At 48.2% G+C, this 18,144-nt stretch overlaps 1 protein-coding gene across 1 annotated transcript in view; it reads right to left on the reverse strand.

The window, feature by feature from the left end:
- Positions 1-10,925, reverse strand: part of RCHY1 (ring finger and CHY zinc finger domain containing 1) — a 31,383-nt gene extending 20,458 nt beyond the window's left edge. Inside the window, exons 1-3 of the mRNA XM_073655328.1 lie at positions 10,790-10,925; positions 5,485-5,604; positions 86-201 (exon numbers count right to left, since the gene is read on the reverse strand). Of these exons, the coding sequence (XP_073511429.1) occupies positions 86-201; positions 5,485-5,604; positions 10,790-10,861 (308 nt within the window). The 5' untranslated portion in view covers positions 10,862-10,925. The remainder of the gene's footprint in view (positions 1-85; positions 202-5,484; positions 5,605-10,789) is intronic.
- Between the last annotated feature and the right edge of the window lie 7,219 nt (positions 10,926-18,144).

The following is an 18,144-nucleotide window of genomic DNA, read 5'->3' on the forward strand; positions in this document are numbered from 1 at the left end:
CCGTAACCCAGAACACAAACCCGAATTTGAAATTCAGAACAAATTCGCTCAACAATAGTCCTTTTTTTTCCATATTACATCATACCTGCATATACCGCAGCCATCACAGTGATACTGCTTCTTGTCCTTATCATAGAGATGACATATGCCACAGTAATAGTCCCCAAAAATACTGTTACAGTGTTCACAAGTCTGCTGAGCCTGAAAAGAAGCACAGGAATCAGTATCTGCAGCCAAACTGGGATATTTTATCTGTATAGTCCCAGAAGAAAAGTACATTTAGTAAAGCTATCAAGCACAGTTGATGTGAATCGATTTGCATGTCCCATTTCATCAGCCATGACAGTGCTCTGTGGTTGCAAAACAGGAGTGAGTGTATCGCCTTTTACCTAATGACATCAGCAGCTCCTCTTTTGATTAGCCGACCTCTCATGATGCCATCATTGTGGCGTGACGCCAGAACAGCTAATCAAAAGAAGAGCCGCAGATGCCGGCAGGTAAAAGCTGATACTTCCGCTCCCGTACAGCAGCCGCAGATCACTTTCCCCTACCAATCAATTTGAACCAATATTAAGTCATTATTCTAAACAGTGTTTCCCAAACTCGAGCCCTCATGGCCGCCCCAATAGATAATATTTTCAGGATTTCCTTAGCATAGCACAGGTGATTATTATCAAGGCATTAGAAATTACCACTGGTTGTCTCACCTGTGTGGTACCAAACATATCCTTAAAATGATAATCACTTGCCGGTAATTAGATTTTCCTAAAAACCCATGACAGCACCTAAGAGAGAGTAGAATCCGCCACTTACTAGACAGGAAGCCCAGAGCACAAAATACAAATGCAACTCACACTTCTTCCTTTAATGTGGTTTCCAACAAGTCAAGTAGTAGTCACCCAAATTCTAATCATTATTCTTGTAATTATTTATACAATTTATACATTCACTCAAGCCCATTCTTCATTGTGAGAAGGGAAGATTAAGAACCACCACCCACCATAAGTCAGAGGGAGGGAATAAATAGGGGTGCTGTCATGGGTTTCAGGAAAATCAAATTACCAGTAAGTAATTATCATTTATCTCCTTACCCATGACAGCACCTGAGAGATGATGACCAATGAATCCTCTGTAAGGTATTACACCTGAACAAATATACCAAGAATATTCTAGTTCAATGGATAGTGCTTCAGCAAGGAAAACTGTGAAACTTTTAGATATCATTGAATCAAGATAATGTCTATCGATTTGGAGCTCCAACAAAAAGGAGCCAACAAGAAAAATAGGAATTCTTTTACTGGTTACAACAACATTTTTTTTCTCTCAGAGAGGGACTTAATTAGATATCCTGTACTTGTTAAATCACCTAACCAACAACTGAAGTATATAGAAAGTCGTAGTAAAACTTAGCATGTCAATGTAAACAAAAGTCAAGTGATTCAAAGAACCTGGTAACCTTAACAAGGCCTTCACTAGGGTTCCTACTGGCCGATGGGCCCAGCAACTCCTTAAAATATTACTTAACATCAAACCCAATATTGATGACATTTTCCATTGAATTAAGCTCCCCAAGGCCAAGATCTGGACCATAAGAAACTTTTCTAGATTCAATAATCACCTAATGGTTCAAAATATCTAAATAAAACACGTCAGACAAAAAGGTCCCAAAGCTAACAACAAAACTACACTAAAAAAGACCCCCCTACTATTTACAACATTTTATTCAAAATTACCATAAAAAGGGGGACTTACAAGTTTAATAAAGTTACAAGGGGGAGGGGACCATGAATCACCACAGACCGACAGCATCACCTAGAAGCTATCCTTACCAATATCAGCAGTATTGCTAATAAAGGGTAATGAAGCTTTGAGACACTAGTGAAAACAGACCTACAAGCCCAAAGTCAGCTGGCTTCCAAAGAAGTATATACCACTGAAAGTCATAGTCCACCAAAGGTCCCATCAAGTTACGCCGTGAGGCAGCCAAAGAAAAGGTTAGATCTGAGGTAGCAGGCTATTCAACAAATACAAAGCAACCAGAAAACCTTCAGGCAGGCCAGGCACACAAGACCAGACACTACTAAGATTCGAACACAGGATGTGTTGACAAAGCAGGCTCTTTAACCGACTAGGCCTCACAAGACATGCCAGGCTGCAAGACATGTGAGAATCACAAGGACGCAGGACTACTTAAACACATGGCCCCGGGCCAAACATCAAGCCCTAGGCTAGACATCAAACATAGGTAGGTACTGAAGCATTAAAGGGAATCTGTCAACCCCTGCCACTTATCTGACCTCTAATATGGGCATACAGGTGATCGATATGTAAATCTACTGTATATCTACCAGTATGCCTCATATTAGGTCTGGTCTACATTTAAAGGGAATCTGGTTGCTGTGAAATGTCTTTTTATTCCTACAAGTTTCTGATCCCTGCCTCCTGTGTGAATTATAATGTTTCCCGCCTCCTCTGCACGTCACAGTGCCCTGTCATGTGCAGTTGCAGCAGCTGAATCCAGGCACTGTGAGGTGCAGGGGCGGGGAAGCATTGTAATTCACACAGGAGGTGGGGATTTCTTCCTGGCCCCAGGACTGGAACACATCAGAAACTTGTAGGAATAAAAAAGACATTTCACAGCAACCAGATTCCCTTTAAATGTAGGCCAGACCTCTAATATGAGGCATACAGGTATGACTAGCTTTACATTTCTGTCACCTGTATGCCTATATTAGAGGTCAGATAAGTGCCAGGGGGTGACAGATTCCCTTTAAATGTAAATTCTCCCAGACTGATGTTAGCATTTCAGTGCCCAACTGGGCCCCTGTACTCACTGCCATTCTTAATAGAGGTGGCTATAGAACACGCTATGATGGTCTATGATTCATGGCTGCTCCAGCCATGTGCTCAAGGCTCCTACATCCTTAGGACAGGAAACCACATTGAAGGAGGAAGTAGGAGTTGCCTTTTTATTTTGTGCTCTTGCTTTCCTGTCCAGTGATAGGGGCGGATCCGACTCTCTTAGATGGTGTCATGGGTGAGGGGAAAAACATGATCAATTGGAGGCTATCATGACTGGAATTTGTGAAACACTGGTCTAAAATAATCTGCTACTTTGTGACAAAGTTTTTAGGTCTGGTAAGCAAATGAAACAATTTTTGTACATATACAATGGTATTATCCTTATCTAGGCTTCTCCCAGCCTGAGGAGCATCTCCGTGCCATGCCATCACTGCAGCTAATTGCTGGCTGCTTTGGTCACACATTCATACACGTTCATGTAGCCACAGTGTACACTCATTTAGATTTCTACATAGTTATGAGTGACTAAATAGTGTGCCAACTAAGAACTGAAGAGAAAACCATCTGTACGTATTATTATTGTGGAACTGCCGGGTTCACATTTCATGGATAAGTTCTGGTCAGTACATATTATACTTATGTAAATGTCACTTCTGTATTACAGAAAATATCAATCGTCACCACTAAAGCAGCAGTGATGGCCATCTCACCTTCAGCAGAGGTGGCTAGTTATTTTATACAGCGGCTGTTGGAGTGTACTTGAGTGGTTTTGGGCCACAACAGAAAAGCACACATCAAAAACTGCACATTGTTTTACCTGGAACTGATCTGCCTTTTGTACAGGAAAAATACGTGAAGTAAATTTGATTGATGTATAAAAATTGCAAAAGAGAAACTGCACTGCAAAAGTGCTTGTGGCTAAAGCTACACCCTGGCCAAGTCTGTATTTGCATGCCATTTAGATGTTTATGATGTTTACTCCCACACAAACATAATAAGGGTATGGAAAGTTCCTGGTATTTAGATCTCCTCTCATACAGAGTCTTGCTGATAGATAAATCGTTAAATTATGTGAAACATGGACCACCGTGACAAGCTGTACAGCACTGTGGAGAATGCTGGTGCTATCTAATAGTTTACTTCTCATTGCTTATATAGTGCCAACTTACTCTGCAGCAGTGTACAAAGATTATCACCATCATATCAGTCCCTGTCCCCAATGGGGCACAAAATCAGAAAAACTAGGACAGGAAAACAGCTTGGCACAATCAGAGAAAAGGGATTAGAAGGAGCTAAAACATCTAACATACAGCTTAAGCCATAATGTATTGCGGTGCTCTGCTTGAAGTCAAAAGAAGGGTGAAGACAGACAATGCTGCATGCAACCTGGTCACACCCTGTCTTCACCCTTTGTGGGGCTCAAAATCTACTTTCCCCATTTTAGGCAGGGACAAAGACACTAGGGTCAATTTCATAGGAAGCCAATATAAGTATTGGTATATTTTTTGAATGTGAAAGGAAACCGGTGTACCCAGTGGAAACTCCGTAAACTCGAGAACAACATACAAACATCATGGAGATGGTGCAGTTGGTCGAATTTAAGACCATGACACCAGTACGGCCATCTAACAATACCAACCCCTGAGCACTGGTAACAGTATGTTATAGGGAGATTGCATGTATATGATCATGGCTCAGGAGCTGCACCACACAGGGCAAGTCTGTCTGAGTAGTGGACTACCATTTTAAATTCTGCTATCAACTTTTTGATATTAGCATTCACGTGGCGTGATCACGATGGGGCAGCTGATGTATGCCCACCCTCCCGTAACGCAACTATGGGGTGCCGATGGGCTTCCTGTTCCCCAGGATTTCAGTACTTTGTATGGTAAAATAAATGGTGTCGTTCAGACCAGAAAATATTCCTGAAAACAAGCTTTTGTATGGCTATATTGACAGGAAAAAAAAGATGACTCCTGGAAGAAGAGGAGCAAATAATTAAAGCAAAAAAATATCAATTTGCCAGGTCATGGAGGGGTTTATAAGTCATTCCTATACTTGAGGCACGTACAAAGCATTAGCCCCACTGATGCCATTCGGGGTTCATTACTTCACTCAACTTATCAGAATACGGAATTAAATCTGCAGTAGATTTGGTAATGTCTGGAATTGAGCAAAAAGATTCACCAGATCGTGGACCAGTGGCCAAGCTGGTAATCCGAGAACTTCCTACTACCTGCCGACGTCCCTGGTTAGTAGGCCCGGCACAATGACATTTATCCACTGCAGTGTCTGTGGATCAGGGGAGACACTGAGGAGGAAACTTAGATCTGGTGGCCACGGACTATCAATGTAGCAGCTGGACCAGGTCCTGCAAATCTTTTTGCTTAACACTAGTGATAGCAGATAAGTAAGGTTCTGTTCACACTTGCTTTTTCCGCTAATTGCAGGAATAACACAGTCTGCAGGGAAATTAATGTCACTAACAATTCAGGAAGCACAACTGTGTATTATAAGTACATGGGGACTATCAGGATTTGATGGATACAGCCTTGAAGAACAGAAGCCATGAAACAGTGACTTCTAGGGATCCGCTCTTGTAGATATGTCTGCAGAGGATACTTATGCCCTGCTCTACATAGAGGGCACTGTGCCGCCCACGCCGCAGTAACTGCACAGTACCTTCTGAATGCACTTGCACTTCAAGCACTGGACCTGGGTGACCTTGAAGCGATCCATCTTGTGCGTTTCCTTGTTGTCATGGCAAAGGCGACAAATGTAAAATTTACCACAGCAAGGAGCCTGAAAGGCAAAAGGGTCATGAGTAAGCAAGATGCAACGTAACAGGGATTACAGAAACACTGCCACTCTTATCCATAGGTGAGGTCTGGTACTGCAGCTCCCAATGACAAGAGCTCTGCAGGGTAAAAAGCAGCTGTGTTTTTACAATACAAGGAGAAGTTTCCACTATTAGCTTTTCCGCATCCATAAGTTAAATTATGACACCTGCTGTTTTTTTACATGTTTTAATTGAATTTCTGTCCCTTTTTGACATGATTTACATAAAAATAATTCCTGGTATTTGGCTTTGAATACTGATGTATGTGCGGATTACATGTGTTTTATTGCATTTCCACAGAGAAAACAAACTAAAACCACATGTGCGTTTTTTACTGCAGATTTTCATCATCTCATTCAAATCTATGAGAATAATCTGCATATTTACTGCAAAAGAAATTGACACGCCGCTGATATGTAACACGCAGTGCAGGGGAGTTTACGCAGCTTATAAGCAAAGCACAGTGGCCATGAGAATTCTATAAATCCCATCCACTCTGCTGGAACTGGAAGACGCTGCGTTTTTTTTGTGCACAAAAATAAGCAGCTTCAAAAACTCATTGTGGGATCTTAACCTAACCCTACAAAATGTCACTTCACTATCCCTTTGTCCCAGCAGTCGGACCCCCTTCCCAGTTTTTTCCCCAGTGGTACTTTAGCCATCCCTGTGCAGGGAAATTGCAGCTGGCCTCCTTAACATCAGCCCTGAGCCCCTTTATTGCTATGATCACAGGCAGACAGCAGATCCCACTGCAGTGGCACAACACAGCAATATCCCTTTAACCGCTTTACGACCTCCGATGGTAAATAAATGTCAGCACTTGCTGGGCTTTGTACTGCACAGTCATTTCTCTATGGTTGAAGCGTTCGAGACCCCCCAGAGTCCGGCAAGGGTTGGGATTTCGGTGAAGAGTGATCGCTCTGAAAGGCAAAATCATCGAGACCTGATTGGCTCATGTCCCAATGATGTTAACCCTGTATTATCTTCTAGATGACCCGATCAATAACAATTGCAGCATTTAGAAGTTTGTGAAAGCGAGGGCACTTCTCTCACCCCTCCAGCACCACCGTGGCATGATCACGGGGGATTGCTCCGGATCTGCCAGCAACGGTGGCCTGTTAGACCCTTCTTCTGGCGGAGTCTAACAGGTGATCTGCCAGTGTAAAGCTGACAGGCCTCATTCATTGCTATACATGTGTACAGCAATGCATGAGTCCAGCGATCAGAGAAATACGGTAAGTTGAAGTCTCATACAGGGACTAAGTAAAAAAGTTAAAATATATATGTATATAAAACCAATAAATAGGTATATTTATGTAAAAACAAAAATATACAAAACAAGTACACATATTTGGTATCGCCGAGTCCGGAATGACACGATCTATAAATCTGTCCCACCAGTTAGCCCCTTCAGTGAACACCGTAATAAAATTAAATAAAAAACCTGGCAAAACACTATGCTTTATCATCATACCGCCAAACAAAAAGTGGAATAAAATGCAGTCACAAAGACGAATGTAAAGAAGAATGGTATCGCTGAAAACGTCAATCTTGTCCTGCAAAAAACAAGCTGACATACAGCTCCGACATCGAGGAAATAAAAAAGTTATAGCTCTCAGAATACAGTGATGTAAAAACAATTATTTTTTCCACAAAATAGTTTCATTGTGTAAGAGCACCAAACATAAAAAAAAAATTATAGGAATGTGCTAATGCTGTAATCGTACTGACCCAAAGAATAAAGCTGCCTTATCAATTTGACCACACGCGGAATGGCATAAAAAAAACCTAAAAAACAATTCCTGAATTGATGGTTTTTGTTCATTCTGCCTCCCAAAAATCAGAATAGAAAGCGATCAAAAAATGTCACGTGCCCGAAAATGGTATCAATAAAAAAGTCAACGTCCCGAAAAAAACAAGCCGTCACATAACTCTATTGGCAGAAATATGGAAAAATTATAGCTCTCAAAATATGGCAATGCAAAAACTTTTTTTTTGTATAAAAAGCATAAGCAGCCAAACATAAAAAAAGCTAAAAATCTGGTATCGTTGTAATCACACCGACCCGAAAAATAAAGTCGTCTAATCGCTTAATCCACACGGGGCACGGCGAGAAAAAATAAATAAAACCAACTCATTCCCTGCTGTTGATTTGTTCATTCTGCCTTCCAAAGATCGCAGTAAGGGTCGGCTCACATTTATAATGCGCTCTGCGTTGAGCGCTTACACCAGGGTTTTTGTGTAAGTCTCTGAAATACCTGATTCAGACTGAACCACAGCCGAAGATTCCCTCTATTGAGGCAGATGAAGGCACCGTGGACGCGATCTGGCCTGTGATCCGGCGGTGTCCGTGTTTTTAAACATGCATAAAAGCGCAGTCAGCCACTGCTTTGTGCACCTCTGAAAAGAAGCATATGGCTGAACAGAAGCCAGATGGAGTCCAGAGTAACACTGCTGCCTCATTATAGTGGATGGATCCATCGGGGGTTTCATCTGAATCACGTCACTCAGAGATTTAGATGGAAACCCTGATATGAGTGCTCAGGGTAGAGCACAGGATAAATGTGATCCTAAACGTTATGTAAAATGTTCCCAATAAAAGCTTCAACTCAATCCACAGGAAAAAGTCCCCACTCAAGTCCGTCATCTGTTATCGGAAATATTGGGGGCTTCCAAGTTACTGGTAGTGCAAAGGCTCTGGAAGAGTGCCACAGTGCTCCCCTCCCCTCAAAAAATAAATAAAATCCACCAAATTCTGTGCTCCCAAATACAAATGTCTACCTCCCTTCTGAGCCCAGCGTGCCTAAACCGTAGTATGCGTCCACATGTTTGGCATTTCTGTAGCGATGAGAACCTGTTTAATTTAAGGGTGCATTTCTCCAGAAGCACGAGACGGGCATAATGTATGGGGACTACAAAGGCAGATTTGCAATTTTCATTAAAGGAGTTGGCCACTACTTTTTATGATTGCCCCAATCGATGGACCTTGTGCCCCTAAGTGTTTTTCTAATTACCTCCTGCTGTCCTTCTTGCCTGTGAGCGGCGCTACCGCTGGCCCGTCACAAGCATCACGTGACCCGCCGCTGATGTCACGTCAAGTGAGGCGTGACATAAGTGACGCGGTCCCCGCGGTGGCTGATGGGTTGTGGGCACCCCGTATGTCACACCCAGCATCCATTGCACGCTTTCCCAGCGAATGGGGAGAGGGAGAGCGCGCGGTGGATGCTGGGTGTGACGCGCGGGGTAACCCCGTCCACATCCCAGCATCCACCATGGAACGCAGAAGTCAGTCACCCCCGGTTGCAGCCGGAACCTGACGTGACATCAGTGGATGTCAGAGCCGCATGCAACCAGGGGTCATGTGATGCCTGTGAGAGGCCAAGGATAGCGCCACTCACAGGCAAGAAGGACAGCAGGAGGTAATTAGAAAAATACTTAGGGGCACAGGGTCCATCGATTGGGGCAATCATAAAAAGTAATGGCCAAAGTCTTTAAGCAACATCCACAGCTTCTTGTTTCTGTAATACACCCATGGAGTCAAAATCATCACTACACCTGTAGATAAATTCCCAGAAGGGTATAATTTCCACAATGGGTTCACTTGAGGAGGGGTTCTGCTCTTCTGGCACTTAGGGGCTGTGTATATGGAGTCCGCAAACTATGCTACGGTAACTTGTCCTCCAGGAGTTCTCCAGCGCTCAGTCCCTCCCGAGTCTCGCTGTGTGGCTAAGCGGTACTATACAGAGGGAATCTGAGTACTCAGGAGAAATTGCACTACAAATTGTATGGTCCATTTTCTCCTGTTATCCTTGTGAAAATGAAAAAATTGGGGCTAAAGAAACATTTTTGTAGCAAAAATGTGATTTTCTTATTTTCACAGCTCAACATTCTAAAATTCCATGGTCCCTAAAAAAGTTGGTTTTGTAAATTTTGGTGGAAAAATGAGAAACTACTGATAAATTTAAAAAATAAATTGTGTTTCAAAAATGATGCAGATGGGAATTAGACATGTGGTAAACATTATTAACTTTTGTGTGACATATGTCTCTGGATTACGGGCGCAAAAATGAAAAGTTGAAAATGGCAAAATTTACAACATTTTCGCCAAAATTTTCACATTTTTACAAATAAACTCAAAAAATATCGACCTAAATTTACCGCTAACATAAAGTACAATGTATCATGAAAAAAACAACCTTAGAATCAGGGGATCCGCTGAAGCGTTCCAGAGTTATTACCTCATAAAATGACAGTGGTCAGAAAAGTATAATTGGCCTAGTCATTAAGGTGAAAACAGGCTGAGGGAGAAGCGTTAATAGCAGCATGTGACAAAGGGGATTGGTAACACATGTCCCTGGTGGGTCAGTGTGGCCAGGGAACAAGCTATCATGTTCTGCTGTCACTGAGGCACTCAGCGCCGACAGAGAGGAGGACATGGCTGCGCACCCAGCGCCGACACAGGGGAGGACATGGCTGCGCACCCAGCGTCGACACAGGGGAGGACATGGCTGCGCACCCAGCGCCGACACAGGGGAGGACATGGCTGCGCACCCAGCGCCGACACAGGGGAGGACATGGCTGCGCACCCAGCGCTGACACAGAGGAGGACATGGCTGCGCACCCAACGCCGACAGAGAGGAGGACATGGCTGCGCACCCAGCGCCGACACAGAGGAGGACATGGCTGCGCACCCAGCGCTGACAGAGAGGAGGACATGGCTGCGCACCCAGCGCTGACAGAGAGGAGGACATGGCTGCGCAATCAGCGCTGACACAGAGGAGGACATGGCTGCGCACCCAGCGCCGACACAGAGGAGGACATGGCTGCGCACCCAGCGCTGACAGAGAGGAGGACATGGCTGCGCACCCAGCGCTGACACAGAGGAGGACATGGCTGTGCAATCAGCGCTGACAGAGAGGAGGACATGGCTGCGCAATCAGCGCTGACAGAGAAGAGGACATGGCTGTGCAATCAGCGCTGACACAGAGGAGGACATGGCTGTGGCAGGACTAGCGCGGGGTCGCTCCCATCAGGGGTCCTCTGTACCTGTATGCAGGTCTGCCCTGTGTCACCTGCAGTGGCAGCCGCTGATAGGACTCTACCTGCCATTCCTGCCCTCCCTCCCGGTAATGCCCCGTGTGCCCTCACCCTCAGCTCGCAGCCTCTGGCGTAGTGCTCACAGCCGACTGCCACTTCCATGTCCCCGGAGCCCGCAGCCATGTGTGACCGGAGGAAGCGGAAACACCGGGGAGGAGACTCGTGAGGGCTGAGAGCTGCCGCGGCTGCGGTCTGTACCGGCGCTTCCACTGCACGGACACAGGCGGCGCTGTTGGCTCCCCGTAGATGGCGGGAATGTGCCCGGCCGCGACCTCTCGCAGTCTGCTATAGGGAACATGGTGTAATGCGATTTTCTTTCTCCAGACCTGTTGTTCCCTGACAACACCGTGAATAATGTGTCTTCCTCTCCGTTTTTGCAGCCACATTGTATCCTAAATGTCTTTTGTTTCTGTCACAGCTTTTAACCCCTTCAGGGTGGCCTGTTTTTCGCTTTTCCCTCGTAACTATTATATTTCTCCATCCATGTGGCCGCGTGAGGGCTTGTTTTTTTTGCGTGATCAGTTGTAGTATCTAAAACCACCATTCTTTTTACTATATAATTTACTGAAAGTACTGGGGAGCGGGAAATAAAAGTCCAAGTGGGGTAAAATGGTGAAAAGAAACCCCCGCCATTTTGCTTTTACTGCGTTGTGTGGTGAAAATGATTCTGCAGGTCGGTTCGGTTACAGCGACCCCAAGGTTATTTTAATGGTTAAAAAAAATTGGCTTGTGATGCCATTTTCTGAAACCTGTAACTTGTTTCTGCTGAGGGCAGCACAGGGACCTCTGCACTTCATACACTGCAATATTCTAGTGACGCGCCCCTGGGCCTGTGTCGCGCTGCGCTGCGCACGCGGGAGCCTACCCGGAGCCGGATCAGTGGAGGGTTGTAGTCTCGTGGCGGTGACCCGGTCCGTGCCCAGGGAGTCAAACTAGACGGCAGTCTATTAGTAGTAAATAGTTGATGACTACGCCACCCGTTGAGAGCAGCCAGGGAGCTGCTGCTGCAGGGCAGACCGCTGAGGCCGGTGGTAGGATTGTGCAGCGTGATAGTATAACCCCCAACGGGAGGGGTATGGCCTCAGGGCAGCCGACGTGGATGATGGGGGTAGCAGGAACCACTCAGAGACGGTACGGTGTAGTTCAGGGTCTTTACTGGTAACAACGACAGACCCTCCCGGAGTACTTGCTAGCAAACGGGGCCTGGTCAGTCTTTGAGCAGATGGGATCTCCCCTGGCCAGGCGTAGTTGTAGGCCTCCCCAAACTGACTGTACTCTTCTGGCTACCTTGCTAGAAGCTGATGTAAGTAACCCACGTCCCTGAGTGTACCGTGTGGTGCTCACCCGTATGGCCGGTGACTCGGGGCCTTCTAATGGCTTCCGCTCCACGATGGCGGTGCTGGTCCCACGCGTGTGACCGTGCCTTCGGGCTTCTGGGCCAGGGGACCTGAAATCCCCTGCCTGACGGATTCTGCTGCTGGGTAGGAGTTAGTCCCCACAGCCTCGGACTCCGGGTCCGGTAAAGAATCTTCTTAGTCAGGGCAAGCTCTGCAGCTGCCAGCCCCTGACTCCTTGTAAGCCTGCTGTTTCCTATGCTGCTTCTTGTCTCCACTCTCCTTGTCTCACTCACCCTGCCTCAGCCCCGGGTTTATACAGGGGAAGTTCTTCCCCTCCCAAGACTGGGCAGGAGGTGTGGCATGCACAGGATCCCTGACCAAAGGACCTCCCACCTGCTCTCAGACATAACATTACATTACTGTGGAAAACCAGACCCCTGGGGTGCCACATTCCCCCCTAGTGAAATTTAGTACTCCGGGACTAAACACATTTAGAAAAACATAACAAGGCAAAAAACATTAATAATACAATAAGAAAACATATAAAGATGGTTACGGCGTGTCCGCAACCGGGTGCAGTCTCTGAAAGAAGCAAGGTGTCCATTTCACCAACACAGGGAGACGTAACCAGGTAGGGGTCTGTCCTACCCCGAGTCCTTAACAGTCTCTAGTCCATCCTGGGTTACGCTCCAACTATGTACAAGGATTCCCGGTAAATCCACCAAGGTTTCCTAAAAACAACTGGAAACACAAAATTATACACAAGCAACAATACACAGATAAACATAAATAAAACTATTTTTACACTTCAAATTCTCCAGCGTGCGGGTAACTGGCCTCTAGTGGCCCTAGTGGACCTACGGAGCTGACTGTCTGGCCCTGAACTACAGGGTGGAGGAGCTGTCAAGGGTAAACTGGGCAGCTGTCTACCGGCTCTTTGTCTCACTAGGGGTACGGCAGGCTCACTATAAGCAGAGGGTTGATTCTCCTGTTCTACTCGTGTGGAGTCTTCTGCCTCCTGGACCGGCTGTTCTTCCAGCTCTACCCGTTGCTCCGTAGGTTCTTGGGATGATGGTTGGAGGAAGGTGAGTACGGGTACCACAACTGCACCATTGACTTGAGTCCAAGACCGAGGGAAGTCCCCGAGCACGGTACTAACCATATCTTCCCTTTCTCCCACGGGTCGATGGTCTTCTTGTTCCTCTTCAGGGTTCCTCAGTTGTTCGGGACACTTCTTCAGGTGGCCCCGGGATACAATGGCTGTGGTTTCCCCTCCATCTTTACTGATGGTACAGACCTTCGGGTTCTCGTGGCTTGAGGGCAGTACGGTGTACGGGTCCTTCTCCCACTGGTCGTCCAACTTGTGGAGCCGTCTCTTCCTCTTCAAGACCTGCTCTCCGGGTACCAGGGGAACAGCGGGAGCATACTGGTTGTAAGTTTTCTCTTGTCTTTCCCTAGCCTGACAGAGACTTCGCTCCACGCTCTCCTGTACTCTCCGGTACTGCTGCTGCCTCTCTGTGTCCCAGTCTGTTTCTGGTGAAGTGTCCTCGGGGGTCAGGACTCCCATTTCCAGGTCAACAGGTAACTTACCAGGTCTTGCCCTCATTAGGTAAGCCGGGGTACAGTTGGTGGAACCTACCGGGATGTGGTTGTATAGGTCCACCAGATCGGGCAACTTTTCAGGCCACAGACTGCGTTCTTCCAGGGGCAACGTTTTTAGAAGATCCATTACCACCTGGTTCATTTTTTCACAAAGTCCATTAGTTTGCGGATGGTAGGGTGTCGTCCTTATCTTCCGGCAGCCATACAGATTGCAGAATTCCTGAAAGACCTCCGCTTCAAAGGCAGGTCCCTGGTCCGTCAGCACTTGGTCCGGGTACCCGTGTGGACGGCAGAAGTGCTGCTGGAAGGCTCTAGCTGCTGTTTGAGCCGTTAAGTCCTTGACGGGGACGACAACCAAGAACCGGGAGTAATGATCCACGATGGTTAACGCGTAGACGTAGCCACTTCTGCTTGGGGTCAGTTTTACATGATCCAAGGCTACCAGTTCCAACGGTTGCCGGGTGACGATGGACTGCAAGGGAGTCTTCTGGCTGGCCCGGTCCTTCCTTCTCAGATTGCACTGGCCACAGTCTCTGCACCACTTCTCGATGGTTCCCCTCATGCCTACCCAGTGGAACCGCTCGCGCAGCAGGAACTCCAGCTTTTTCCACCCGAAGTGTCCAGCTCCGTCGTGGTATGCCTCCATCACCATGGCTGCGTCTCTTCGTGGCACCACTACTTGCCAGAGTAGTTCATGCGTCCGGGAGTTGACCATTCTGCGGCACAACTTCCCCTTGTAAAGGAATAGTCGACTCTTCTCCGCCCATAGTTGTTTGGCTTCCTCCGGAGCGTCTGGTTCAAGGCGAGCCTCCGGCCGAGTCAGCATCTCCTTCACTAGTCGGACGGCAGGGTCGCTGTCTTGCGTTTCCGCCCAGTTGTAGTGGGGTAAGGGGTTCAACGTAGCAGCCTGCTTACCCCTTACCCGGTGGGAATACTGGATAGTCCCATGACGGTGGAACGCAGGGAGTTCAACTTCTTCCAGTCCCTCCGGATCTTCTCCTTCGTCCGGCAGGTTGGGCATCCTGGACAGGGCATCCGCGTTAGTATTGGAGCGTCCTGCCCGGTATTTGATTGTGAACTCGTAGTTGGACAGACGGGCCATCCACCTCTGCTCCAGGGCACCGAGTCTTGCCGTGTCCAGGTGTATCAACGGGTTGTTATCCGTGTATACGGTGAACCGGGAAGAAGCGAGGTAATGCCTAAAGCGCTCGGTGACTGCCCATACCACGGCCAGGAACTCTAACTTAAATGAGCTGTAATTCTCGGGGTTCCTTTCGGTGGGTCGCAGTTTTCGGCTGGCATAGGAGATTACTCGTTCTCTCCCCTGCTGAATCTGGGACAGTACGGCTCCTAGCCCGATGTTACTGGCGTCGGTGTAGAGGATGAAGGGCTGGCTATAGTCCGGGTACGCCAAGATTTCATCCCCCGTGAGGGCCATCTTCAGCTGGCGGAAGGACTCCTCTTCTAGCTCTTCCCATTTGAAGGGCGGCTTCTGGTTCTTGGCCTTCCGGGACTGGCCTATCAGGAGGTCCTGCATAGGCGCTGCCTTTTTGGTGAAACCGGGAATAAACCTTCGGTAGTAGCCTACCAACCCTAGGAACTGCCGCACTTTTTACGCTGGAGGGGCTTGGCCATCCCTTAATTGCGGTGATCGTATCGGGGTCGGGAGCCACTCCGTCAGCGCTCACCACGTGTCCCAGGTATTGCACCTTTGGTTTCAGGAGGTGACACTTGGAGGGTTTCACCTTTAGGCCGTAACTCGCCAGAGCTTCGAACACCTCCGCCAGGTGTTTCAGGTGGTCCTCATAAGTTTTGGAGTATACGATGACATCGTCCAGGTACAACAGGACCGTCTCAAAGTTTCTGTGGCCCAGACAGCACTCCATTAATCGTTGGAAGGTTCCTGGGGCGTTGCAGAGTCCGAACGGCATGCAGGTGAACTCGCTAAGTCCCATCGGGGTGGTGAATGCGGTCTTCTCCCGGTCCGCCTCTGCTACAGGAACCTGCCAGTACCCGCTAGTGAGATCCAAGGTAGAGAAGAAGTTAGCAGATCTTAAAGCAGCCAATGACTCCTCTATCCTTGGTAAGGGGTACGCATCCTTGTGTGTGATACGGTTGATTTTCCGGTAATCTACACACATCCTCATGGTGTTGTCTTTCTTTTTGACTAAAACTAGTGGGGCTGCCCAGGGGCTACAGCTATCCCGGATTACCCCAGCCTCCTTCATGTCTCGAAGCATCCCCTTGGCGTGTTGGTAGTGTGCAGGGGGTACGGGTCGATACCTCTCTTTTATGGGAGGATGATCTCCCGTGGGGATGCGGTGTTCTACCCCCTTGACCCGCCCAAAGTCTAACGGGTGTTTACTAAACACTCTCTCATACTCTTGAACCACCCGATAGACTCCTTGTTTCTGATGTGAGGGAGTGGAATCAGTACCCAAATGTAGTTGCTGACACCAGTCCTCCATGTCTTTCTTAGAGCCGTTACCTTCCTCCGGGTGAGATGGAGGCAAGGGTTCCACAGATTGTATAGAATTTTGATTAGTGGTATATAATTTGGCTAGCGTGGCATACCGGGGCAGGTACACTTCCCTCTCCCCGATATTTATTATGCGAATGGGCACCCTCCCATGGCGTACATTGACCACCCCCCGTGCTGTCAAAATGGTGGGCCTACTGTCTGAGTAAACTGGTTCCACCATTGCCTGGTAATCTCTTCCTCTCAGACCAATAGCTGCCCGGCACCAAATCATCATTTCACTTTTTGGGGGCATGGCAATAGGAAAAGGGTCACACATTCTTACGCTACCAATCTCACCGCCGGAGAGTTCCACTTGTTGCCGTTGCATCAGTGCCCGGATCTCTTTCTGGAGCACCCGCTGCTCGCCGGAGCTGGCGTTCTTGGCAACCTGCTGTAAAAGGAAAATCACCTCTGCAAGACAATTTTCAATTACGTTAGTTCCCAGAGTTATTTTTGGGTGACTCTCATGTTTATCAATATCTACAATGATCAGTCCCTGTGCGGCCAGTTCGACTCTACCGATTTTGAGGGCCACCTCTTTAAATCCGATCTGTGGCACGGGCTGGCCATTGCTGGCGATGATACTCAAGTCGTCATCAGGGTAGTGGGTAATATCCGAGTCATTCCAGTACTGCTTGAAGAGCACGTACGGGATGGTGGTGACCTGTGACCCGGTATCCAGTAGGGCACTCATGGGAATGCCATCCAGTACCACAGGCAAGACTGGACGTCCTCCCACATATCTGTCGCGCCAGTTCGATGGGCCTGGTGATCTTTTTCCTGGGGGTTGGCCCTCTACCCCAGGTTGTGCCCGTTTAAAGAACAGTACCTTTCCATATGTCCGGATTGATTGCAGCGGCGGCAGATGGGTCGTCCGTCCTCGCTGTATCGGTCACTGGGTCTTCCTCTGGCCGGTGGGGTCCTCCTTGGTCGACGCCACGGGATGTCCTCCGGTCTGGATGCCAGCTGGATCTTCCCTGGGGTGGAAACCTGTAAAGACTGCACAGTTCGGGTTAGCGCAGCAACGCTCTTAGCTAGCTCTTGGACCTGATGGTGTAGGTCTGGAGCCGGGTCATTGTCCAAAGCCTGCGCATCAGCTCCCACAGGCCCTGCTGACAAGGGCGCCGCCTCCTGGTAGTAAGTGGTAGTGGGGCGTCTGTGGGTCACAACGCCACCTGGTGCCGGTTCTCGGAGCACCCGGATGGCTCTGTCCTTGAACTGTGCAAAGTCCAGATGGGGATCCTGTAAGGCCATTGCCCGCAACTGGGTTCGGTGGGCATTGCAATATAAACCCTCTATAAATTGTTCAGTCAACAGCCTGTCCTCGTTTCCCACCCCATCAGGGTCGGTCTGCTTTATGGCCCTCAGGGCCTCTTGTAGGTTTAGTGCATAGTCCCTTATACTCTCATGCGCTCGCTGCTTGCACCCGTAGAATCTAAGCTTAATCTCGGCTGAGGTGCGGGTATCAAAGGTGTCCTTCAGCCGGGTTAGTATCCCTGCGACAGTCTTCCTCCCAGGTGGCCAGGATTTTACTTCCCTTTTGGCTGCCCCGGTTAGTTGGGCCACCAGGATGCTCACTTTTTGCTCTTCTGTGAGGGGGTACACCTGGAAGAGGCTATCCAGCTTTTCTCTAAAGTCATGCAGGGTATGTGACTCCCCTGAGTACTGGGGTAGCCAGGCTGCTCCCGGGATATAGGGCATGGTGAAGGGCATAACTGCAGCAGCGGTAGCGCTGGCGGGGGTTGAGGCAGTGAAGCTCTCCTCCGTATCCGACATCTTCCTCCCCCCTAGTGGACCGTGGCCTACCTTGCGATGATCCTCTTCCGTAGGCCGCGGCTCCGCAGTGGATCGTCAGGGTTGAGGACCTTCCGTCGCGCTCCTGTGACGTCGGCGTCTGCTGGGCTCCTTCCAGGACCTTACGCAACGTCCGGACGTGAGGCGGGGCT

The sequence above is a fragment of the Phyllobates terribilis genome, unplaced genomic scaffold, assembly GCF_046119375.1.
Source record: "Phyllobates terribilis strain yellow unplaced genomic scaffold, ASM4611937v1 Scaffold_1__5_contigs__length_1240528914, whole genome shotgun sequence".
NCBI classification, from domain to species: Eukaryota; Metazoa; Chordata; class Amphibia; order Anura; family Dendrobatidae; genus Phyllobates; species Phyllobates terribilis.